Genomic DNA, 27,073 nt, shown 5'->3' with positions numbered 1-27,073 from the left:
TCCTGCATTACCTGTTCACACTTGTCCGGTCATTTTCCCGAGCACAAATAATTAAAGTTAATTTAATTTCCTTATCCTAAGACCTTTTAAAAAATAAAGAAGGCCTTAGGATCACTGTTCTAAGGACCCCATCTCATTCTTGTGCTCGCACTTACACACGTAATTTTTTGAGCCTAAAATCTGAGGCTACTGTCTACCACTCACGAAGGCCCAATTTCCCAATCACTAAGGCTTCAAGGTATTTTTCTGTTGGGGTCTCCTTGAGGTGTTCTGACCCCCATTTAGGCACACTTGAGGCCCTAGAACTACTAATTCTATTCTGACATGCACATAACTAATTAGATAATTATTTTAATTAATTAGTTACAAAGACTAACATTGTTACAGGAGGCGATAGAGGAGCACACCTAGCAAGGACATAGATTTCATTACTACTGTATGCAATGATTTTGTGTTGGTCTCAGATTTGCCCGAGGGGATGAAGCGACACTCGTATGCATTGCACACTTTTGCTAGTGATAGCGGCTTGTCGATGAACCTTGGAAAGACCAAAGTTATGGTGTTCAACACCACAGCACAATGGCCCAGGCCATTTGCACTGACCTTCACATATGGTCAGCAGATAGTTGAGTATATAGACGCATACACTTACCAGGGAGTGGTCTTTAGTGGTCCATTGTTCTCCTTCGGGAGAGCAAAAGAGACCACACTGACAAGAGCATATGCAGCTTTGGGAAGGATGGAGAGAATATGTTCACAAATTCAGTTTCACGAACCTAGAACAAAGCTCTGGCTATTTGACATATTGGTTACTTCAATTCTGCTTTATGGGGTGCAAATACGGGGACCATTAGTAGACCATCATAGCTCAGCTCACACTAATGATGGATGGCGATATATGGAGACGCCTCTAGTCTCTAAGATTTCCGGGATGATTAAGGCCAACAAGGCCTCTGTACCACATGAGATTATTCGTGCAAAGCTTGTTGCGCCCCCCCTAGTCATAGAGGCACTTACCAGATCTGTATCTTTTATACACGGTATATAGGATCTCCCCAAAAGATAGATATGCTCGCCTAGCTTTGGAGTCTTCTCGACGGCTTGCATCACAAGGAGACACATCTTGTTGGTATGCACAGGTGACATCCTGGTTTCAGCTACATGGTTTTAGAATGGATAGACTACCCCCCTTCCACTCGCTGGATGTATCCTCCTTGTCCCTCGCACGGACCGAGATTACCCGCCTCATCAAACGGGATTTGATTCAACTGGACATCAGGAGGACATGGACAGAGCCGACACAAGAGCTTGGCACAAAGATGGCTTTCTACATAGAGCATCTTCTCCAGCTCACAGAGGATGGATTTATGATCAGACCTGCCTATATGGACACTATTTATCCCATGGGATACGATGTGCTATTGGTCAGATGCACACATCATCACATCAACTAGATATTGAGATTGGAAGATTTAGGAGAGTACCAGTAGAGGCCAAAGATTTGCCAGTTGTGTCATATAGAGTCAAAGACAGAGTTACATCACATATGTCATGGTCCAATGTACTATGAGCTATGAGGCCGTTTTCACTGTCTATTTAGAGAGGGCTTTGGAACACTTGCTAAAGTCATGAGATATCAGGATCAGAGATGCCTCATGTTATTTTTGTTGGAGCTGCGCTGTCACTAGACAGGCACCACGTGCCAATAGAAAAGAACAGACTGAACAGACTTTTAGCATTTCAATAACAACTGAACTGAAAGAGAGAGACGACACGCTACATTGAGTGGCAGAATTCTACCCTAGAGAGTATTGGCCCTAAACCTTGGCGCCCCTTTCGGTATTTCTTTATTGCATCAACACAGTACAGTCCAGGAAGCATGCCAGAGAATGAGCCCTAACCTCATATTTAAAGGCCCTTGGCCTAAAAAGCAGTTCCAGTGAAAAGCTTCATACTCAAATGCGACTGGTCCAAACAGTACTAGCGCCAAAATCTGCCAACGCGTTTTGCGGAGATCCGTACAACTGCCACGTCAGCACTGTCAATGGAATTTCAAGGCTGTCCGTACAGTTGCTACGTCATTAGTCCATGTGTGTGTGTGTGTGGGTCCTGCTTTACTTTAATGTCTTTATGTCACTTGGGACCCATCGAACAGGGTCCCCATAAGTTGGTAGGACTTCTTCTTCTGTTGTTGCTTGTTCTCCTTAGGATTTAGGCCCTTTGACCGGGACCTGCAAGTCGGCTCCGTTCTTCAGTGGCTTGACACGTCAACAGTTTGTGACATCCCCCCTTCTAGAAAGTAATCGTTCGCGATTACAGCATATCTGCAAAACAACTCAAGTTACCTCAAAAATTTCTGAGGGTCATTCCGAGGGACCATCCGAGGGACAATCAGTTTGCTCTTTTTGTTAAGGAGTTTGCTTCTCCTTTCGGCTCTTTTGATCAAGGAGTTGGCTTCTCCTTTCGTCCAGATCAGAACTCTTGATATTCTGGCGTAGTAAAATTAGCCATCACACCCAAACCACATTGATCTTCCACGGGCGTCTTGATGCACTAAAATTACATGCCAAGGCAATCTCATCCAATTAGGAATAATCTGTGGTTGGCACATCACAATGCAACACAAATGCTCACATATGAATTTTACAAGACGGAAACATAAAGCTACCGATGAACGCTCATGACTCCCCCTGCAAATAACCATCCAGGTTCGGGCCATGAGTTGTTCAACGACTCTCATATCAATCCTCCCGCAAATAACATAAAAAGGTCCGGGCCATGAGATATAGAGGCCTTTTCCAACCAAACGCCCCCGAGACCGCAGCCTGCGTCGTTTGGAGGTGCTAAGAGTAACCACAACTCAGACTTCTTAATACTCCCCCTCCAAATAACCATCCAGGTCCCCGTAAATAACCACAAGGGTGAAGTGTGAAGTTACTTCAAATAAAATTCAAGCAGTCTCTAGTTTGCTCTATCTGCACTTTTGTAGGACCGGTATGCTTTCTGAAAAGCACATGCATGATGCTCTGATACCACTGTCACAAGACAGGCACCATGTGCCAATAGAAAAGAACAGACTGAACAAACTTTTAGCACTTTAATAACAACTTAACTGAAAGAGAGAGACGACACGCGACACGGAGTGGCGAAATTCCACCCCAGAGAGTATTGGCCCCAAACCTTGGCGCCCCTTTCGGTATTTCTTTATATTGCATCAACACAATACAAGCCTGTACTCCAGACTCCTTCTTCAGGAAGCATGCCAGAGAATGAGCCCTAACCTCATATTTAAAGGCCCTTGGCTTGAAAAGCAGTTACAGTGAACAACTTCAAACTCAAAAGCAACTGGTCCAAAAAGTATCAGTGCCAAAATCTGTCAGCGCGTTTTCGTACAACTGCACGTCAGCACTATCGGTGCGTTTTGTGCAAATCTACCGCGTCAGCACTGTCAGCGGAATTTCAAGGCTGTTCGTACAACTGCCACGTCATCAGTCCACGCACATGTGTGTGTGGGTCTTGCTTTATTTTAATGTCTTTATATCACATGGGCCCCATCCGACGGGGCCCCCATAAGTTGGTAGGACTTCTTCTGTTGTTGCTTGTTCTTCTTAGGGTTTAAGCCCTTTGGCCGGGACCTACAAGTCGGCTCCGTTCTTCAGTTGCTTGACACGTCAGCAGTTTGTGGCATGCGCAAACACGGAGAGTCTCCTCTCAAGAGATTAGACAGTGGGAGACATTCACAGAGGGAAATCGCTGATTTCTTTAGAGTAGAGACTCAACAGTCAGATGAGCAAGCTTCACAACAGACAATGAAGTCCACCTATACCAGAGGTATATTGATTGACAGAGCCATTGAGCTTGGGAGAGCAAGACCCCCACGTCTACGAGGGCCACCACGACATCGAGGGAGGCTCCATCAAAGGATCACGACTATTCTAGCACGGCATGGGAAATTTCCAATACGACAGTTTACCAGCACGGACATTGACGATATTCTTCAGTGACAGATGCACTACATCTCTGGACAGTGCCGGTGCTAGACATCCTCAGACATTGATGTTCATTTTAGCTTTTATTTTACTACATTTTATTTTGTACCCAGACATTGTATTAGATCCACCAGGATTGTATCAGTTTGTCTCATGAGTTATTTTGGCCTTTTGAAGACGTTTAATAACACATCTCTCTCTCTCTCTCTCTCTCTCTCTCTCTCTCTCTCTCTCTCTCTCTCTCTCTCTCTCTCTCTCTCTGTGTGAGGATAGTTTCCTACGGTGTTAAAATTCTCTTCTTCTCAAGTGTGTGTGTGTGTGTGTGTGTGTGGATGTGTGCTAACAAAAAGAGGAAAATGGTATAACCTTTCTATCCCCAAGTGTGGTAGATTGGTTATGCCATTTCCCTCTTGAATAACAGGTCTTGAGTTCAGCTCCCCTCGTCGGATAGATCTTCAAGTTCTCTTGGGATAGTTTCCTACGACATTAAAATTATCTTCTTCTCGTGCGTGTGTGTAAGCGCGCGCGTGTGCGCACACTAATAAAAAGAGGAAAATGGTATAACCTTTCTATAACCCAAGTGTGGTAGATTGGTTATGCCATTTCCTCTTGAATAACAGGTCTTCAGTTCAACTCTCCTCGTTCGATAGATCTTTCAGGTCTCTTGGGATAGTTTCCTACGACGTTAAAATTCTCTTCTTCTTTGGGGTGTGTGTGTGCGCGCGCGCGCGTGCGCTAATAAAAAGAGAAAAACAGTATAACCTTTCTATCACCGAAGTGTAGTAGATTGGTTATGCCATTTCCCTCTTGAATAACAAGTCTTGAGTTCAAGTCTCCTCGTTGGATAGATCTTTAAGGTCTCTTGGAATAGTTTCCTACGACGTTAAAACTCTCTTCTTCTCGGGTGTGGGTGTGGGTGTGTGTGTGCGCGCTAATAAAAAGAGGAAAATGGTATAACCTTTCTAACACCCAAGTGTGGTAGATTGGTTATGCCATTTCCCTCTTGATTAACAGGTCTTAAGTTCAACTCTCCTCGTTGGATAGATCTTTAAGGTCTCTTGGGATAGTTTCCTACAATGTTAAAATTCTCTTCTTCTCGGGGGGGGGGGTGTGGATGTGTGCTAATAAAAAGAGGGAAATGGATTCAAATGGTATAAGCTTTCTATCACCCAAGTGTGGTAGATTAGTTATGCCATTTCCCTCTTGAATAACAGGTCTTGAGTTCAGCTCTCCTCGTTGGATAGATCTTTAAGGTCTCATGGGATAGTTTCCTACGACGTTAAAATTCTCTTCTCTCGGGTGTGTGTGTGTGTGTGTGTGTGTGTGTGTGGTGGGGGGGGGGGGGGGGGGGGGGGGGGGGGGGGGGGGGGGGGGGTGGTGTGCTAATAAAAAGAGGAAAATGGTATAACCTTTCAATCACCCAAGTGTGGTAGATTGGTTATGCCATTTCTCTCTTGAATAACAAGTCTTGAGTTCAACTCTCCTCGTCAGATAGATCTTTAAGGTCTCTTGGGATAGTTTCCTACGACATTAAAATTCTCTTCTTCTTCTTCTTCTTCCCCCCTCTCTCTCTCTCTCTCTCTCTCTCTCTCTCTCTCTCTCTCTCTCTCTCTCTCTCTCTCTCCTCTCTCTCTCTCTCTCTCTCTCTCTCTCTCTACAACTCTCTCTCTACAACGCAGTGGGTCAAGAGATCAGCACCTATTTTTACATATAAACAAGAGACAATAGACTATGTAAACTCTTATACATATCTTGGTGTTGTATTTAGTGGACCTACTTTCTCTATGAGGGGTGCTGCAGAGGCAAGATTGACAAGGGAATATGCAGCATTAGGAGGATTAGAAAGGATATGTTAACGCACTAAGTTGTGGCTCCTTGACACATTGGTCAATTCCACCATGCTTTATGGAGTGAAGGTATGGGGGCATAGCTTGCATCATCATAGTAGATCAGGGCGCACATATGATGGATGGAGATCCATGGAGAGACCACTTGTATCCATGATCTCCAAGCTGATCCGGGTGAAAGCCTCAGTGCCACATGAGATTATCAGAGCTGAGATGAACGCACCACCAATTGTAGTGGAGGCTCTTGCTAGATCAGTGTCTTTCATTCATAGCACATGGGAGCTACCACGCAACAAATATGCACGACTAGCGCTTGAGTCATCGCACCAACTGGCCAGTGAAGGTGATACTTCATGTTGGCTTGCACAAATATCACCTTGGTTTGAGCTACCCCCTTTTTGGTATTCCTTGGATGCACCCTCCCTCACCCCCATACATTTAAAGATTAGCAAGATTATCAGACATGATTTCATTCAGCTGGATACTAGGAGGACTTAGCTATCTTCGTCACATGAGTTGGGGACGAAGATGGCTTTATCAAGACCATCTTTTCCGAACGACAGATGATGGGTTTATCTCAATCCCCAAGTATATGGACACCCACCTATCTCATGGCATTAGATGTGTTATTGGTTAGCTCCACACATTATCTCACCGGTTGGAGATAGAGACTAGCCGATACAGAGGTATACCCCCAAAGGAGAGATTATGCAAGGTTTGCCAAAGAGAGCCAGAGACAGAGCACTATATCTGCCAATGCACAGAATACTACGAGATCCGCGGGCGTTTTCATTGCTTATTCAGACACGGCTTTGGCCCCTTATCTGGCATCATGAATTACTATGATCAAAGGTGCCTAGGTCTCTATTGATGGAGATCGTAGACTCAGAGAGACTACCCTTAGGAGCAAAAGACCTACACATAAAGGATCCATACAGAGCCAGATCACTACCTTTTACAGAGAGACTACTCGAGATGGCCCACAGCAGGTAACCAAGTCACACCCACATCGGGGCATTATTCTTGATCGAGCCATCGAGCTTGGCCACTCATGACGTCGGAGGATGCAAGGATCTTCACACCATAGACCCCCCCCCCCCCCCCCCCCCCCCCCCCCCCCCCCCCCCCCCCCCCCCCCCCCCCCCCCCCCCCCCCCCCCCCCCCCCCCCCCCCCCCCCCAAAAAACAATACTGCAAAGACCCATGAGAGAGCTCATGAGATGGTCACCATTGTCTACTTCCACCAATGTGCATCTTATTAGCCCTCATGTGATTGTACCCCCTCCCCATATGTTTTGAGTTGATGAGGACATTGATAATGATGAGAATGTAGGTTAGGCTTACATACATACCCACTCTAGGACCTAGGTACCCGAATTTATTTTTTATCTTTATGTTCCCTTGACACTGTACTAGAGTCACACATGGTTGTAACCTTTTGGTCTCAAAGGTCATTTTGGCCTTTTGAAGATGTTAATATAACATTTCGTCTCTCTCTCTCTCTCTCTCTCTCTCTCTCTCTCTCTTCTCTCTCTCTCTCTCCCCCCCCTTCAAGCTCCCTTGGGTGACACCGTGACGGGTCTCTCCTTCAAGCTTCCTTGGGTCTCTCTCTCTCCCTCTCTCAGCGCGAGCTGGCCTGTGGAGGGGACGACCTACTGCTGCTGAGGTGACGAGTTGCGTGCTGTGGAGGTGACGACGTGCTGCTGTTGTTGGGGATGAGCTGCACGCTGGGCAGGTGACGACCTGCAGTGGAGAGCAGCGCGCTGGGCCTGTGGGGTAGCAAGGTCAGCGGCAGCATAGCACCTTCAGCACCTGCAGCGACTGACGTGCCTACCCGCAGCAACAACACACCCAGCTGCAGCCTTGCACAGAAATTTGCAACAGGGCAACACGCAGGTACTCACTCTCTCTCTCAACATTCAAGGGGATCGCTGTAAACACTAGGCTTCCCGTGCGCTCAGCCTCACCTCCTCGAGCTCGACCATGGCACCTCTTGACAGGAAAGAAGTGGAGGACATGATAGCCAGAGCTATCACACAGGCCAAGAAAGATGCGGACAAGGCACTGAACGCCGAAGTAAGGAGGATGACGGAAAAGATGAAGCAGATGGAGGATAACATCAGAGGCCTCACAGAAGAAAAGGAGGCCTGGAAGAAAGCATTCGAAGAACTCCGTGACACCTCCAACACGGAGATACACCGTATACAAGAAAGCATCAACCACCTCCGGATCTCCAAGGAAGAGGGGGAAATCTCGAGCTTCGAAGACATAGAAGTAGAGATCAAAAATAAATGGAAAGCAGACATCAAAGAAGAGATCCAGGACCCCTACTCTCGACTGTCGGAGGACATTTCTCACTACACATCACTCGGGGAAGTCCTCCTCATGGGGGACTTCAACGGGAGGACACAGAGCCGACAGTGTGAGATCTATGATATGGAGCAGCCGGAGATCATGAGGGCACTTGATGCAGAGGACATGGGGGTGAGTAGAGTGTCTGCAGATGGGGGACAGGACAACACTGGATATGGCAGACACCTTCTTGAGCTTGGCAGCAGGCACCATCTTGTTATTTATAACGGGATGGCGAGGTGGCCAGATTCTGGGGGATTCACTTGCTTCCCACACAGTGGCGGAGAGAGCACAGTAGACTATTTGTTGGGCTCTACCCAGACAGCAAAGCTTATACACTCCTTCAGCGTTGCACGCACACCGATAGGGGCGGATCATACTTATCTCACATTCTCCCTTTTTGCTACACAGCTTGCTGACCCCCCCGCCTCCCCCCCTCACACTTACACTACCATTTCTTTCACTCATGAGCTCACTCTTGTTTATATACATCACCTGCATGAGCACCTTATACACTTAGACCCCACAGCCCCTCTGGACACACTCACCACACACATTACATCCATCTTACACGAGTCAGCCACTCAAAGTTTCCCACATCGCATACACACACACCCTCCACGCACTGGCACTATGCCACAAAACAGGTGGTACGACGACGAATGTCGAGATCTACACAGACACCTACATATACTGGAGATCAGAGGGGAGATTACACATCGCCAGGCTCAGCGCAAGATGTAGACACTTACCCGTCGTAAAAGACTCGAGTGGGAGGAGCACCAATATTGGGACATCTATCATTTACTCATGAGCAAGAATAGTGCTGAGGCATGGCGTCGGATCAGACCTCCCAGGCCATCCACTCCTATTCAGGACCCAGCGGCATGGCACAGATATGCCGAGAGCTTATACGAGATCCCAGGACAGCCACCCATACCTACGCCATCGGCTACCCGACCCACATCATCTACTTTCTTCACCACCCACATGGTGAAGAAAGCTATATCCCACCTACAGCATGGGAGGGCTAGAGATCAGGCAGGCCTACAGGCAGAGCATCTTATATATGGCTGTGATGCATTGGCACCACTCATTGCCCACCTCTTCAACCGCGCGCTTTCAGAGGGATTCCCAGAGTCGTGGACAGCGCACACCATCGTGCCTATCCACAAATCTGGGGATGCCATGGATCCTAGCACATATCGCACTATCATGATTGGTCCTATACTGGCCAAACTATATGGCACGGTTTTAGAGGAGGAGCTCAGTTCTCTAGCAGAGGGAGTGGGCATGAGGACACCAGGACAGGCAGGCTTCCGCCGAGCTTTCTCTACTATTGATCATATCTTCACCCTTCGTTGTCTGATCGACCAGACACGGGTGAGGAAGAGGAGATTATATTGCTGCTTCGTTGACTTCCGCAAAGCATTTGACACAGTACCTAGAGAGAGACTTTTCCGATGTCTGGCTGCGCTTGGGATTGGAGAGGAGATGGCATGGGGGATCTATGCATTGTATGAGCATGTATCTGGCAGATTGAGATGCCCAGGTGGATTATCTGACACCCTTGTGAGCACCATTGGTGTGAAACAAGGTTGCCCCCTATCACCTACACTCTTTGGTCTATACATTGACGAGATTGTAGACTTCATCTTGCACAGGGGTGGAGAGGGTGTGGATATTGCAGGGACTACTGTACACATACTCTTATATGCAGATGATATTGTCCTGATGTCAGAGACGGCAGAGGGACTACAACTACATTTGCAGGCCCTGGATGATTTCTGCTCACAGAGAGGACTCACTGTGAACCTTGGCAAGACCAAGGTTCTCATATTTCATACATCGGCTCAGATTCGCCGACAGAGTAGATTTACAGTAGCTGGAGGGGATATAGAAGTGACAGGCTCATATGTATATCTGGGGGTTACATTCACCGCAGCATCAGGGACCTTCTCCATGACACAGGCAGCCAGAGATAGACTTACCAGAGGATACGCATCACTAGCTCTGATGGAGAGACAGTGCCACCAGGCCCACTTCCAGGAGCCCCGGACGAAGGGGTGGCTCTTTGACACACTGGTCACACCTGCACTCATGTATGCCTCGGCCATTTGGGGACCGGGACTAGCAGACTCAGTATGGACACAGATAGAGAGGCCACAGATTATTATGATCTCCAGGATGATTCGCAGCAAGCCATCAGTTCCACACGACATTATTAGAGCTAAGCTGGCTACACCACCGATGTTGGTAGAGGCACTCTTTCAGACTGTTTGCCTTCTTCGCAGATTCAAAGATATGGATCCAGATAGGATCTCTCATAGAGCCTTCATTGCATCTAGAGAGATGGCACAGGCAGGGGACACTAGCTCATGGTATGCCCAGACAAGAGATTGGCTAGCTCAGCACGGTTTTGATATTGATAGACTACCACCACTCCAGTATGACACACAGGCCCCGACCTATACCCTCTCACGCTCTGAGCGGAATAGGGTCATCAGACAGGAGATATGGCATACATATATTCAGAGGACATGGCGCAGGCCCACAGACACCCTACCTCCTAAAATGCTATATTACTATGAGCATTTTCTGAGGTTCTCAGAGCAGGGATTCATTGAGATTCCATCATACATGCAAGAGTACATGCCACACCGACTTCGGGTCAACATTGGCCAGCTACGAGTGTCATCACATCAGCTAGAGATTGAGAGTGGCAGAGCCAGAGGCATACCACGAGAGGAGCGTACATGCCGGATTTGCCAGACGGAGGTGGAGAGTGAGGAGCATTTTGTCATGAGATGCCCAGCATATACAGAGCTGAGAGAGAGATATGGCATTGGAGACTCATTACAGCAGCATATGATAGGCCGAGAGCAGAGGAGGTTTGGCCAGTTCCTGGTTGCGGCTTTAGAGGTTCGAGAGCAGTTGTTACAGCCACGCCAGAGTCAGGATAGCAGGACACAGACTACCATCACACAGTTTTTCCGACGAGCAGGACCAGACCCCCCCACACTACCTACACAGAGTAGAGGGCTTACCCTTCTGCAGGCAGAGTCTCAGAGGGCACGTCGGAGACCGAGGCTCCCAGGATACAGGACACATGGGTGTCACCAGAGGGAGATCTCGAGGATACTAACCTTACACCATCAGTATCTAGAGCAGAGTCATGTACCAGCACCAGGAGATCCAACATTCCAGAGATACCTGAGCAGGCCACCACCGATGTACCACATTCTCTACCCTACATATGTTGCTTGTTTTTAGATACCCTCCCTATCATCTCATGGTGGTATCACCTTGCAACCCCTAGTTGAGCCTGATGATGCGTGAGCATACCTCGACACGAGGACCCACACTATACATTGTACACCACATGCACCACCCTACCACACCTGTCACGAGGACGTGGCAGTTATTAACCATGTCACAGAGATGTGGCAACTGCTAACCTTGGTTGTTGGTTTCTTTCCAATGGGGTTTATTTTATTTGTTTAAGACCCTCTTCTTGAAGTAGCAAACGGTCGGACATTGTATGGCCAATGTGAACGGTAGATTCACCCGCAGACGGGAAGTGGTCGGCACTGGAATTCGTATGGTAAGAGGATGTCTAGGCTCACAGCAAGATCATATAGGTCCCCCCGTCGCACTTAGCAAGTTGGTGGATACTAGGAAGTGAACTCAATTAAGGCGTAAAGTCAAGGTGGGACTTCCAACAAAAAGTATCCGACAGTTGGGCCACATTGCATTTTTGGATGCGGTCCCAATGAGGATAGATGGTCAGAAGACCAGTGGGAGCCCAACGGAAGCATCTCCTAAAATTTAGGGAACTGCTATTTTGGGCCACGAAATGTGTTCGCGTCATTACCTTCGGTATGACTAGGGGAACACTTTACAACTCTGCCGCGAAGTCAACTGACGCACCAGTTGAGATATTTTTAGCAGGGAAAGCCCAAACTCGGAAACTGGGCGACGTGTCAGCTTGTGAGCGATTCTGCCACTCTGGGAGGCAAAAACGAGCTGCATATCATCAAAGGGGGCGCCATTTTCAGCCACAGGCGGATTGCAACAGGTACAGAAGCTATGGAATGCTTACCTTGCCCTCTATGTACAGTATGGTGACGGGAGTGATGCCCCGCACGCTACATACTGCTCTCTTTCTCCCCTACGTGCAGTTATGTGATGCCCCACAAGAGGGCTACTCATTTGACTGATGTACAGTTGTGTGGGTTCATGCTTTTGTGCTGAGGCAAGAGCCTCCTTGAGCAGGAACAGGGGTAGCTAACTGCTGCTCCAAAGCAAGCACTGGTGAGGGTCATAACCTCACCGTACAGGTGCAAAATCAGCGCTGTGTATGCGCTGTAATTTGACTGTTTTTCAGCCATACGAACGCCAGGATCATTGGGAATCGTGCCCCACTGGCAAAGGACAGTTAGGGGACTGTTTGGGGCTGAAAACAGGGCAAAAACCAGTAAATACAGCGTGCTGAATTTACTGTTTTTGGATAGGAATCAGAGGGTATACATCAGTGCAAGCGAGTTCCAGCAGGGGAATGGGTTTCGTGCAAGTTTTGGGGCTGTTATGCTGCCGAAATTTGGCCAAATCAAATGGTATCTAGGTGGATACATGTGAAGGATTCCCCGGACCTTACCTTGTAATTTACCCTCCTAAAGAATAAAGAAATACCGAAAGGGGCGCCAATTTTGGGGCCTACAGGTTGTCGGCGTCTGCTCGGAGCATTCTAGCTTCCGAGCCGTGTGTGAGTTGAAGTGTTAACTCCCGTCGCAGGTTCTCTTTGCAAAGTGCTCTGTGTGTGTGTATAAAGTAAAGAATTTCGGGTGAAAGCCAACGCCTACCGCCCTACGGGCCGGTTTCAACACCCTCTTGCATAGTATAGGCTCATTTCAGTTTGTACCCTTTTTTTATTTTCCGATGCCTAGAGCATCAACACATGTATATGATATTGTCTCATAGGTCGAGTTCTGCCTTTCCAAGACGTTAATAAAGCTTTCTTTCTTTCTCTCTCTCTCTCTCTCTCTCTCTCTCTCTCTCTCTCTCTCTCTTTGGGCCTCACCGTAATGGATCCACTTGAAGAAGACCCTGCACAGGACACGGAAGCCGCCAATGTCTCACCTGTTTGCAAGCCGCGAGCAAAGGCAACCTTCATGCTCACGAATAAGCAGATGGCGCAGATGGAGAGGGAAATGAAGGAGTGGAAAACAGAGATGGAAGGATGGTGGAAGGAGAAGGCCAACCTCCTTCAGATGGTCTTCAATGAGGGTGCACAGTGGAAGAAGGAAAAAGAGAGCCTTAACGCAGAAATACAGACACTCAAAGAAGAAGTCTCAGCCCTCAAACAGGAGAACCCAAACGCCAAGATACGGGTACTCAAAAAAGAAGTCTCAGCCCTTAAACAGAAACTTGTTGATAGAGTAAGCAATGGACTAGAGGAAGGCGAATTTCAACCCTCGGTAATAGATGAAATCAAGGAAATTAAGGAACATGTAAGGATGATCACAGAGAAAGAGAACCTGAGTGTGGCAAAGACATCTTCATGGGCAGAGATGATAACAAGGACACAGAAAAAGGCGGACGAGGCTGAAAAATGGATTGAGGTCGCCAAGAAAGGGAAAGGTCAAGAAACTCCTTATACACTGACGCTTATCAACATGACTCTCGAAGAGGAACAAAGAAGGCGAATGCGAGCACTGCATGTGAGAGTGACCGGTCTCAAGGTAATGTGGAGAAAGAGGTCACAAGCCTTACATCCATGATGGGGATGGAAAAGCCTTTGCACACAAAGGCATGGAGGGTAGGTAAGAAAAGTGATGGCACGGGAGAGTCTTCAAAGGGGAGAGCTCTCATACTACGCTTCCCCTCGTTGGAAGAGAAGAAGGAATTCTTGAGGAAGAGGCCTACTCTCAAAAAGACAGGTATTTTCCTCGGTGATGACCTGACTCTCTCACAGCTCGCACATATGAGAAAGGTAATGCCAAAGATTATAGCGGCAAGGGAGAAGGGAAAGATAGCCTTCTACAGAGATGGACGAGTGGTGATTTTAGAGCAACGTACTGCATGACGGTGCGAGACCTCTTGGACCACACTGAAGATGGCTACCTGGAACTGTAATGGGTTTATGAGGTTGGACGTGGGTGCATTTGAGGAGAGTTTCAAACACGAGGATATTGTGTTCTTCTCAGAGACTCGTCAAGCCCCTGGACAGGTAATGCCACATGTGGTGGGATACAGATGGGAAACAACTCACAGGACAAATGCGAGATCTGAGCACGGGAGTAGAGATTCAGGAGGAGTAGCAGTGCTATTCAGAGAGGAACTACAACCATTACTGCATATTGTCCGAAGAGATGATCATGCTAGATATATGTGGGTGAGATTGAGACCTGACACAGGTCGATTCCTATATATTGCCATATGTTACTTTCCTCCCAGTATATCAATGTATGCCGCATCCAGAGGGCAGGCGCCTTTTCTATCCTAGATGATGACATTTGGGAGTTTTCTAGGGATGGTGATATCATTCTCCTAGGGGACTTCAATGCCCGAACGGGCAACTCGCAGACAGTCTTCTACGACACTTTAGATGAGATGCTTAGAGAGCTGGATGTGGGTTAGTTGGGGCTTGACACGTGCTCAGATGACAGAGAGCAAACGGAGTATGGGAGATACCTCATGGAAATGACGACTACACATGGATTAGCCATACTTAATGGCTTACAGCGATTTCCTGGAGCAGCCGGTTTCACATACTTTCCACATAGACATGGGGCCAGTCTAATGGATTATATTATGACACAACCGAGCTTTATCCCCTGCATTCAGGATTTCACAGTGGGAGCCAGGCCAGTGGGCATAGCAGTAGATCATGCTCTCTTGACACTATCCGTTAAATTTCAATATAGTACAACCCAGACATCAGGAGGCAGGTCACACACCCGCTATACATTTACTCCAGAGACTGATTTCGTTTATTCAGAGGAGATCTCGGACCGTCTACTGGAAGGCACAGCTGGCACAAATGGTACAGGCCTCTCAGTGGAGGAGTGCACCACGCTACTGACTGAGACATTGCATGGGGCTACATCAGTGGCATACCCACACACTCAGCCGGGCAAGAGACGACATTCTGGGAGCATGCCCCAAAATAGTTGGTATAATGAAGAGTACAGAGAGATGAGAGACCAGCTTCAGAGGGATCTTCTTTTAGGAGTCATCACTTACAGACAGTCTCGGATTGCTTTCCGACGCCTTGTGCGACGGAAGAAGCGAGCTTACCTAGCCCAAATGGAGCGAGACTTGTATCAGATGTTCTTGAGTAGGGACTCAGGAGAGGCATGGCGTCTCTTCCATGAGCACTCCCCTCCCCCAGTGATTACTTCACCTGAGGTGTGGGGCCAATATGCGACATCATTATATACGGTTCCTGGACAGGAACCCCTTCCAGACCCTACCAAGCCTTGCCCAGCTACGAGCACTTTCTTTACATCTGAGATGGTACAAAGGGCCATCGACAGAATGAAGACCGGGAAGGTATATGATCATGACGGTCTAGTATCGGAGCACTTTATACATGCCAGGATATGCTGATGGAGGTTCTCGTAGTGTTGTTCAATCGTGCCATGTGTGAGGGATTACCTGAGACTTGGAGATTGTCTAATATTGTGCCCATCTTCAAGGCTGGTGACCCTACAGAGCCTGGGAACTACCGCACTATCATGGTTGGACACACATTGGCACGGTTGTATGCATCCATCCTGGAGCAACACTTGAGTAATTGGGCGGAGGGCGAGGGGGTACGAGCAAAGGGTCAAGCCGGCTTCATGAGGGGTTTCTCCACTCTTGATCATATTCTAACACTCAGGGCCATCATTGAGGAGGGCAGAGCACATGGGAGACAGATATATTGTAGCTTTGTGGACTTTCGTAAAGCATTTGACCTGGTACCAAGAGCTCGATTGATGCGCAGACTAGAGGAGATGGGGGTGCCCATAGAGGTGATTTGGGGGATTATGGCTTTGTACAGATCAGTGATGGGACGGGTACGCACTCCGGAAGGGGTATCTGATTTAGTTCACTCTACCATTGGAGTGAAACAGGGCTGCCCATTGTCTCCTACTCTATTTGGTATGTATGTTGATTAGGTGTCTGATTACATCGATAGAGAGGGTGACAGAGGTGCACAGCTGGCAGGGATGTGGATCCCATTGTTGCTATATGCTGATGATATTGTGCTGATATCTGACTCACCAGAAGGTATGCAATGACAATTGGATGCACTACGCAATTTTGCAGAGGATAGTGGATTGTGTGTAAACCTAGGTAAAACCAAGGTTATGGTGTTTAACACCACACCGCAATGGGTCAGGAGATCAGTACCCACTTTCAAATATGGTCAGGAGATTGTGGAGTATACAGATGCATACACTTACCTGGGGGTAGTCTTTACTGGGCCGAGATTTTCCTTGAGAAGAGCAGCAGAGACTAGACTAACTAGAGCTGGTGCGGCTCTGGGAGGAATGGAGAGGATGTGTTTGCAGGTTCAGTTCCAGGAACCTAGGACAAAGTTATGGCTCTTTGATACCTCTACTATGTTATATGGGGTGCAGGTTTGGGGACCTTCTATAGGCCAGGAGGGTTGGAGGCGTATGGAGAAGACCAGGCCTGGTATCCATGATCTCTCGGTTGATTAGAGCCAAGGCTTCCGTACCACATGGTATCATTCGAGCGGAATTAGTTGCCCCCCCTATGGAGATTGAGGCGCTGACTATATCAGTCTCCTTTGTACACAGTCTGTGGGATACTACCAGAGACAGATATGTCAGGGTGGCTCTAGAGTCCTCCAGACAATTAGCTCTTAATGGAGATACATCATGCTGGTATGCACAGATGGCATCATGGTTTCAGACACATGGTTTCACCATGGACAGGTTGCCTCCTTTTCAATACTCTCTACAGGCACCCTTGAGGTCTTTGACGCGGGTAGAGATTAATAGACTCATTCGTCAGGATCTGATCCAGCTGGACACGAGGAGGACATGGATAGAGCCGATACAGGAGTTGGGCACAAAGATGGCTTTTTATAGAGAGCATTTTCTCCACCTCACGGGGGATGGGTTTGTGATTAGACCTAGCTATATGGACAGGCATCTTTCTCATGGTGTGCGATGTGCCATTGGCCAGATACGAAAGTCCACTCATCAGCTCGAGATTGAGACTGGCAGATTCAGAGGGACACCAGCAGATAGCAGGATATGCCGCTTATGCCATCTAGAGCCAGAGACAGAGGTACATTACATATGTCACTGCACAGTGTACTATGAGATACGAGGCCGTTTTCATTGTCTATTCAGAGAAGGTTTTGGGCCTCTATCTAGGGTCATGAGATACGAGGATCGGAGATGTCTTGGGCTATATCTACTTGAGCTACACAAGCATAGAGAAACTTTACTAAGGAGAGCTGAAGAGAGACAACCCCAGAGACAAATCACAGATTTCTTTACACTAGACATTGTACACCCAAAAGAATAGACAGAGGAGCAACCAACAGTGGAGAGGTCTACCCGCACTACTGGCATTCTCATTGACCGAGCATTGGAGCTAGGGAGATCTAGACGACCCCAATGGAGAAGAGGAGCTACACAGTTTCGCAGGAGGCTACAGCAAAGGATTCGAGCCATACCTTTTCATCGTCCGGAGTGCAGATGAAGATGGATCTCTATGAAGATAGATCTCTACTTCCCTCCCGAATTTTCTACACATTGTATAGCTCAGTTCACACATCTCACGCCTTTCGCCTTTCACACCTATCCACTTAGTTTAGGATCCGCAATATTTATATCTTGTTATCCCTAGTTGGATTTATTTTGTTAATCTGACTTGGTATCAGATACACCGCATTGTAACTTCCTGGTCTCTTTGGTCACTTTGGCCTTTTGAAGACGTTAATATAACATTTCATTTCATTTCCTCTCTCTCTCTCTCTCTCTCTCTCTCTCTCTCTCTCTCTCTCTCTCTCTCTCTCTCTCTCTCTCTCTCTCTCTCTCTCTCTCTCTCTCTCTCTCTCTCTCTCTCGCGTACGCTACCTGGCGATGCCCATTTAGGGTTCGTCTCAGTACACTGCCTTGCTGCAGCACGTTCGCTGGCGCTAGCGTTGCCTTGTTGTTGTGCCACACTCGCACTATTTACTGCCTTGTGCATGCTTGCTGCGCGTTAACCACCTGTGCGCCCGCTGCCTGCCTACGCCTATACTCTCGCGCATTGAGCCCCCTCCACATCAACATTAACTCCGTGCTGCATCACCCTAAACCTCCCCCCCCCCCCAAGGAAGAGGCGACCAGCGGTTGGAGGTGACCAAGCCGGAGAACTCCTATGTCGCGAACACCCTCGGTCGATGTCTTCACTAACTGGCTATACAAGCTTGAGAAAGAGGTCAAAGGATTGCTCAAGGAGAAGGAAATATGGAAGAAGGAGAAGGAGAAGTGGGAGGAGAAGAGAGAGAAGGAGAAAGAAGAATCGAAGAAAGAAAAGGAAGGGCTTAAGGAGAAAATCGACCTCTTTCGTGCTGTTGTCGCATCCCTCAGCACCGAAGGAGAGATCAAAGTGGAAGCCAAGGAAGCTCTCAAGGAGGAGATCACCAAAGCTCTCACGGCAAGCATCGATGACAAATTGGAAGCTACTAAGGAAGGATGGGTGGAAGTAGTAAAGAAGAATATAAAAAAGGAGGCGAAAGTGGAATCCCAAATAGATGAAGGGCTCATCATACACACAACCATTAAGGAAGAGAAGATGCGACCATCCCGCCGCCTCAATGTACGAGTGACTGGCATCAAAGAAGAGGAGGGGTCCACACCTGAGAGTGATGAAAGAGCCTTATGCATGAAGCTTGGGTACAAAGAAGACAAAGAGCTACCCTTCTCCAAAGCATGGAGAGCCGGCAAAGATCCACAAAAAGAGCCATCATCCTGCAATTCACCTCCGAGGAGTCTCGAACATCCTTCAAGGGTTATCTTGAGAGGGCTCGAGGGGCCCCCTATCTACCTTGACGACGACCTCATAAAAATGCAACAGGACCACCGCCAAGCATGCATGCCTAGAGTGAAGAAAGCTCGTAAAGAAGGGAAGAAGGCGGTATACCAAGATGGCGGGTCATCATTGATGGCAAGACCATCGCATAGGGACTCGTGGCCTATGGGGCATATGAGGAGATCCACCTCGTGGTTTGGAACTGCAACGGGGATCTATGGACACATCCAGAGAGGCTTGAGGAGGTAATGAGCGGACAGGACCTCATTCTTCTGACAGAGACTCATGCGAGTCCACAGCGGAGTCTACCAAAGATCCAGGGCTTTCAGTGGGAGTCCTCACATCGAGAGAGCATCCGCCAGCACACCACACGAGGATGGGGAGGGGTGGCTATACTTTCAGACACGGACTCCGAAGCAAGATACAAATTGTTGCACGAGACCCACACGCCCATTACCTTTGGATCCGCTTTCAGCTATCACAGGCCAGGACTATCTACATTGCCCTCTGCTACTTCGCCAACCTTATGCTCCATATTTGCTACCACAGAGACAGCAAGGGAGATAGAGGAGAGATCATCCCCGTACGCATGCCTGTCAGATGAGATCATGGACTACTCTACACTAGGGGAAGTCTTCCTTATGGGAGACTTCAATGCCAAGACATGTAGGAATCAGTGTGAGACATACGACACAGAAGACCCGATGGCACTATTCACCATACAGGAGGAGGCCACCATGAGAGAGTCAGCAGACACAGCTCGCACCGCTCAGATTAGGCTCTCAGCACCGCCTCGTTATTTATAACGGGATGGTACAATGGCCTACTTCAAGAGGACTGACATGCATACCACATGGAGTTGCAACCGGGGGGAGGAGTACCGTAAATTACATCATGGGATCCAGAGAAGCCACCCACCTACTTAGCTCTTGCACCATCCCCCCCCATACACATTGGAGCCAACCACACCTATCTCGCACTCTCCTTCGCAGGCGACGCCACACCCCACACACCCATGAAAGGCACCCCACACACCACGATCCATTTCACACATGAGCTAGCCCCCTTATACTCGGCAGAGGTTGAAAAGGGACTTCTTCTGCTCTTCCCCTCTACACCACTACCTATGCTTGCCTCCCACATCACATTTGTTCTTCAAACATCAGCCATCAGGTCTTTCCCGTACACCACCCATACACACCACACTCCCCCCTAGGGACTATGCCACAGAGCCGCTCGTACGATGATGAGTGCAGAGATCTCTACCACCAGCTGCATGCACAACGGACTCTTGGAAAGAACACTAATCGAGAGGCAGACGCCAGATAAAGACACTCACATGCCAAAAGCGGCGAGCTTTCGAGGAGGCACAGGAGCTAGAGCTATACCACCTGTTCATGAGCATGGACAATGCCACAGCATGGCACACTCACCAGGAGCCACGACCGACTACCCCCATTGAGGATCCACAAGTATGGCATGACTATGTAGAGAAACTGTCTAAGCTAGAGCTATACCACCTGTGCATGAGCATGGACAGTGCCACAACATGGCGCAATCTTCAGGAGCCACGACCGACTACCCCCATTGAGGATCCGCAGGTATGGCATGACTATTCAGAGAAACTGTCTGAGGTGCCGAACCCGCCTTTGACTCCACAACCTCACGGGCCTCCACCCACGAGCTCCTCCTTCACAACGGAGATGGTCAAGAAGGCCATCCGCCGACTACAGCATCGGCGATCATCAGATCATACAGGTCTACAGAGTGAGCACATCATTTATGCATCCGCCACGATAGCCCCATTGATCACACGTGCATTCAACCCAGCTATAGGGGAGGGCTTCCCAGAGGAGTGGACCTGGCACACCATTGTGCCGATCCACAAGTATGGAGACACCTTGAATCCAAGAAATTACAGGACTATCATGATTGCCATACAATGGCCAAACTTTCTGGGGCAGTTATTGAGGTTGAGCTTAGTTCTTATGGGGAGGCTAAGGGCCTACGGGCTCCTTGCCAGGCAGGATTCAAGCGGACCTTCTTGACTATCGACCACATCTTCGTTTTGCGCTGCCTCATTGATGGAGCAAAGGTGCGGAAGAAGAGGCTTTACTGCTGGTTTATGGATTTCCGCAAAGCGTTTGACACCGTCCCACTGGAGAGGCTCTTTCGACGACTTTAGAGTTTGCGGATACCTTCGGAGATGATATGGGCCATCTATGCTCTCTATGAGAGAGTAACTAGGAGAGTTCGCTCCCCATGCGATGTGTCAGAGTCTATTGCTAGCACCATTGGTATAAAGCAAGGATGCCCCCTCTTCCCAACCCTCTTCTGTAAGGTGCAGCGGAAGTGAATGTTGAACTTTGCTCAAGATGAGTGCTCCAAACTGTGCTCAAGGTTCCTTTTACTGACGGAAGGGAGAGCCTTTTGTTCCTTTAGTGAGAGAGTGCAATGGACACAAACAAAGTGATGAACACTGTGAATGAAGGTACTGAGACTGAGAGATAGAAAGAGAAGAATACGACACCAGAATGTTGTCAAACCATCCTCCGAAGACCCCACTCTCTAGGCGAGAGCGGTCTACTATTGATTGCACAAATCTCTACAATGTTTTGACTTGCCGACGATGTCAACGACGATGAGGACGACAACGAGACGGGCTGAAATCTGAAAATGCTAATGGCTGAAATCTGCAAATCTTTATCTGCTGAATTCTGACTCTATGTCGATGACGACGTTGCAACGATGACGCACTGAAAACGCAGATGCTGATATCTGCGTTTTCCGGGCTGAAACTGCAAACTTCGATGGATCTGACCATGCAGCGAGGATCTGCTACGGGAAGGTGAGATCTGCGAGGTTCGGGACTTCTACTGCAGGATCTAACTGCTGAAAACTGAAAACGCTGGTCTATCTTGAGGTTTCGCCGAAGTAGATCTGCAAATTGCCAAGGCTAATCTACAAATAAAAAAATCTAGGGCTGAATGGGGGTCTGCTGCAAAAACACTAGGCTTTTGCTAGTCTTGCTACCGTCGGGGCTGATCTGCCATGCAAAAACACCAGGGCTAAGTTGATGTAAAAACGCCGGGCTTACAGATGGCTGAAAATGCTAGGGTTGTTGCGGGGGGGAGTCTTGCTGAGAAGGTGCCTGTTGAACGCTATGTTCCTACTGCCTCTTCTCCCAGAAAGTGCTAGCGCTAGGTTTGCTTATATACTTGGCTACTGAAATTGCCCTACCTAGTTCCCAACAAAAGTCACTTAAAAAGTGAAAATTGGCTAAAATAGGGAAAATAGGTTCTCTGCACTGTAAAATGCTTCTGATGGAATCTGATGGTAATGCCGATGATCATGCTATGTGCAACAAGAGGATATGCATCTACTCTAAGTGTCTGGACATGCAAGGTCTACGAAAAGACTAACAAAATGGCCAGATCACTTCCTAATCTAACTGAACTGAACCCATGTCATGAAGTAGCTTGTCCACATACACATAGGGTTAGATGTGCACGTGACATCCCCTCCTTTTCAAAGTGAGGTATTGGTACCGAACTATATGGCGTCGAGGGAGATCGCCAACAACATCCGGAATCCTGGAAAGGACTCTTCGCCGGCCCACTCTGATGTGTGGGTCGTGCGATACTTGAACTTCATAAAGATCTGCAACGCTTGCTTCTTTGGGCCGCGCCGAAAGCAACACAAAGTCATTTGTGGCTCCTTCAATGCTTCATCTCTGTCCATAGTCTTGCGTCTACCTTCTTCAAGAATCTCCGAAAATGAAAATTCCTGAAACCACTTCCAACACAAAAACATGAACATACCCATTCCATGTAAAGTGACTGGAAAAATACTATTCCTTCGAAAAAACGGTGCATGCAATGCAGATGAACAAAGTGACGGAGTGCCAAACCGTTCATCAAACACACGCAAACAATGAGATCGAAACTTGTTTTTCCGATCTAAATCAATCAACTGTGGCAAATCACAATGGAAATGTTGATGCTTGATGCTCAACCCTTCTTGTGCTCTTTCGGATACTGTGTCATGCCAAGGAAGAGACATGGAATGTGAATTCCTTGAATGCAAACATTTCTTCTTTTCATGAGTAATCTGCATACATCCGTGCTCATTCATAAGTGAATCCTATTCAATGTACAATATGTCATGCCTATGAAAAGGGATCACATAAGGACGGTGACTAAAATACAGGAAAGCATCACGAATAAAACAATCCGTGTTGACTAATCATTTGAACACAGAATACTTCCTGTGGGGGTTCTTTGGACCTCGACTCGAGAGCCAAGATCGGTTCTTCGTTTGATTGATCGAATCTGCAACGAGGTTAACTTCGCTAGAAAAAGCATCAACTAAACCATCATCCTTGTGAACAATCACATCATTATCCTGCAAATCATCATGCTTGTGAATAATCACATCTTGATCATGCAAATCATCATGCTCGTGAATAATCACATCTTGATCATGCAAATCATCATGCTTATCATTATCATGCAAATCATGTGTATCATGCTATGGAAAAGAAGAGACTGAGAGAGTCTCCTTCTCCTGATCCTTTGCAATTTGTGCCTGCACATTAGAAAAGAGTCGGAACAACTCTTGCATGTGTTGGGCTCTCTGTTCGGCCGCCAAGCACACTTGCTGACGCTCACGCTCAAAGGCTAACCGGCTTTCTTCGCGCTCACGAACCAATTCTGCTTTTCTTTCTTGGTGCTCGCGCTCTATTTCGGCTCTTCTTTCTTTGTGCTTGTGATCCATTTCTGCTTTTCTTTCCAGTCTTCTTTCTTCGCGGTCTAACTTCTTGTCCATCATCATCTTGTCAAAAGCCTCCATAGGAGTTAGTACAATCCTTGGCGTAGATGGGGAAGGGGGAGGGTCGGAAAAACCTCCTGGTGGGGAAAACTCTTCCTCGCCACTCCCATGCTCACCAACTCCATGCGAAGTATCCATTCCGCTTCGGGTGATGACCATCCACTGGAGTCGTGGGTTCTTAAGTTCACGAGGAACTTGGGTTCTTGTGGGTCTTTGGTTCTTGGGTTCTTGAGGTTCTTGAGGGTCTTGAGGTTTTGGAGGTTCTTCTTTAGCTTGTCATTTGTGTTAGAGAAGAATCTTCTCTTCACCCGAGTTCTACTCTTCCCTCGGGTGCACCCCTTGGCGGCCTTGCGCTCACACCAAGGTTGCTTTTTTCCACCTCACGTCGATTGGCCGGCCGCTAAGTGCACAGTCCGCTCTCCATGAGTGAAAAGAGGCACAACGGGAGGCTGGACAAGCCTTTCTTTCTTGGATTTCCTATCACTTTTCAAAAACACGATTAGGAATCGACACGCCCAAGAGGACTTGGGTTACATGCGACCGCAACAAGCAAAAAAATCTTGTGGTTCTCCTTGATGATACAGAACACTGCCAAAGCTTTGATACCAATGTAAGGTGAAGCGAAAGTGAATGTTGAACTTTGCTCAAGATGAGTGCTCCGAACTATGCTTAAGGTTTCCTTTACTTACAAGAGCGAGAGCCTTTCGTTCCTTTAGTGAGAGAGTGCAATGAACACAAACAAAGTGATGAACATTGTGAATGAAGGTATTGAGACTGAGAGATAGAGAGAGAAGAATACGACACCAGAATGTTGTCAAACCCTCCTCCGAAGGCCCCACTCTATGGCAAGAGCGGTCTACTATTGATTGCACAAATCTCTACAATGCTTGGAGTTGCCGACAATGTCGACAACAATGAGGAGGACGACGAGACGAGCTGAAATCTGAAAATGCTAATGGCTGAAACCTGCAAATCTTTATCTCCTAAATTTTGACTCTATGTCGATGACGACGGCGATGACGACGACGCGCTGAAAACGCAGATGCTGAAATCTGCGTTTTCCAGGCTGAAACTGCAAACTTCGATGGATCCAATCGTGCGGCGAGGATCTGCTGCGAGAAGGTGAGATCTGCGAGGTTCGGGACTTCTACTGCAGGATCTAACTGCTGAAAACTGAAAACGCTGGTCTATCTTGAGGTTCCATCACGGTAGATCTGCAAATTGCCGAGGCTGATCTGCAAATCAAAAACACTAGGACTGCATGGGGGTCTGCTGCAAAAACGCAAGCTTTTGCTGGTCCTTCTACCGCCGAGGCTGATCTGCCATGCAAAAACGCCAGAGCTGAGTTGATATAAAAACGCTAGGCTTATAGATGGCTGAAAACGCTAAGGTTGTTGCGGGGGGGAGTCTTGCTGAGAAGGTGCCTGTTGATCGCTGTGTTCCTGCTGCCTCTTCTGCCAGAAAGTACTAGCGCTAGGTTTGCTTATATACTTGGCTACTGAAATTGTCCTACCTAGTTCCCAACAAACTAAAATAGGGGAAATAGGTTTTCTGCACTGTAAAATGCTTTTGATGGAATTTGATGGTAATGCTGATGATCATGCTGTGTGCAACCAGAGGATATGCATCTACTCTAAGTGTCTGGACATGCACAGTCCTACGAACAGACTCACAAAAGTGCCAAATCACTTCCTAATCTAACTTAGCTGAACCCATGTCATGAAGTAGCTTGTCCACGTACACATAGGGTTAGATGTGCACGTGACATCTTCGGACTCTACATCGATGAGATCTCCAACTACATCCTACGAGTGGGAGGGACAGAAGCGGAGCTAGCAGGTACCATAGTCCACATTATGGTATATGTTGATTGTATTGATTTCAGAGTCACCAAAGGGCCTACAGAGAGCTTTGCACGAGTTTTGTACAGACAAGGGACTCACAGTGAATCTTGGAAAAACCAAGATCATAATCATCCACACCTCCAAAGCAATCCGGCAGCCATATTTACAACAGCAAGAGGACCAGTAGAGGTGGTCACCTCCTACATCTACCTGGGAGTCACTTTCACCAGCGGACACAGACCCTTCTCGATGGCACAGGCCGCGACTGACAGACTCACCAAAGGATATGCAACACTGGCCATGCTAGAGCAGAGATGCCATCAGACACACTTTCAAGAGCCTCGCACGAAGGGGTGGCTATTCAACACATTAGTCACTCCAGCCTTGATGTAAGCAGCAGCAGTGTGGGCAACCGAATTGACACATAGCAAGTGGGCACGGATTGAGAGACCATAGATCTATATGATTTCCCGCCTGTTTCGATACAAACACACAGTGACACAGGACATCATCAAGGCAGAAATTACCAGACCCCCCCCCCCCCCCCACCATGGTAGTGGAGACACTCTTCTAAACGGTCTGCTTCATCCAGAGAGTGAGACAGCTCCCGACTGACAGACTCACACGGTGGGCATTTGAGTCAGCTATACACATATCACAGGCTGGATACGACAGAGCATGGTACACGCAGATTAGAGCATGGTTCGGGGCACACGGCCTTGACCTAGAGAGTTTTCCACCTTTCCAATACGACCCCGACTCCCCTCAGCTTTATCTCTCACGTAGTGAGAGAAACATAGTGTTCCGACAGGATCTCTGGCAGCTCTATATCAGACAGACTTGGATCACATCTCCCCTCCGACGGAAGATGTCACACCCATTTTCTTACCATATTGGAGGACAGGTTCATACAATGACCACACTATATGGACATCTATTTGCCAGACAGCTCACGGGTGGTGATTGGCCAGCTCAAAGTGTCATCACACAAACCAGAGATGGAGGTGGGACATGATCATGACATTCCCAGGGAGGAGAGAGTGTGTAGAGTATGTAGAGAGGAAGTGGAGAGTAAGGAGCATTTTGTTTGCAGATGCAGAGCTTATGCGGATATCAAAGGCTGATACGAGCTCCTATTCAGAGGGAGAGACAATTGGGTCACTACT

The 27,073-nt window shown here is 47.9% G+C and overlaps 2 protein-coding genes across 4 annotated transcripts in view; one reads left to right on the top strand and one right to left on the bottom strand.

The window, feature by feature from the left end:
* LOC147465924 (single-stranded DNA-binding protein, mitochondrial-like) overlaps positions 1–27,073 on the bottom strand; it is a 78,918-nt gene that overhangs the window by 24,769 nt on the left and 27,076 nt on the right. The gene's annotated exons all lie outside the window — the stretch shown is intronic.
* LOC147465925 (uncharacterized) lies at positions 9,499–11,460 on the top strand. Its single transcript, XM_086524876.1, has one exon. The coding sequence runs from the start codon at positions 9,682–9,684 to the stop codon at positions 11,458–11,460; it is 1,779 nt and encodes a 592-aa protein (XP_086381002.1). The 5' UTR covers positions 9,499–9,681.

Source organism: Adiantum capillus-veneris, chromosome 1, assembly GCF_014529385.1.
Source record: "Adiantum capillus-veneris isolate H3 chromosome 1, ASM1452938v2, whole genome shotgun sequence".
NCBI lineage: Eukaryota > Viridiplantae > Streptophyta > Polypodiopsida > Polypodiales > Pteridaceae > Adiantum > Adiantum capillus-veneris.
This window is presented reverse-complemented; position numbering and strand designations above follow the sequence as displayed.

Excerpts from the sequence above, each read along its gene's own strand:
- LOC147465925 (XM_086524876.1), top strand. The coding sequence starts at position 9,682 with ATGGCATGGGGGATCTATGCATTGTATGAGCATGTATCTGGCAGATTG.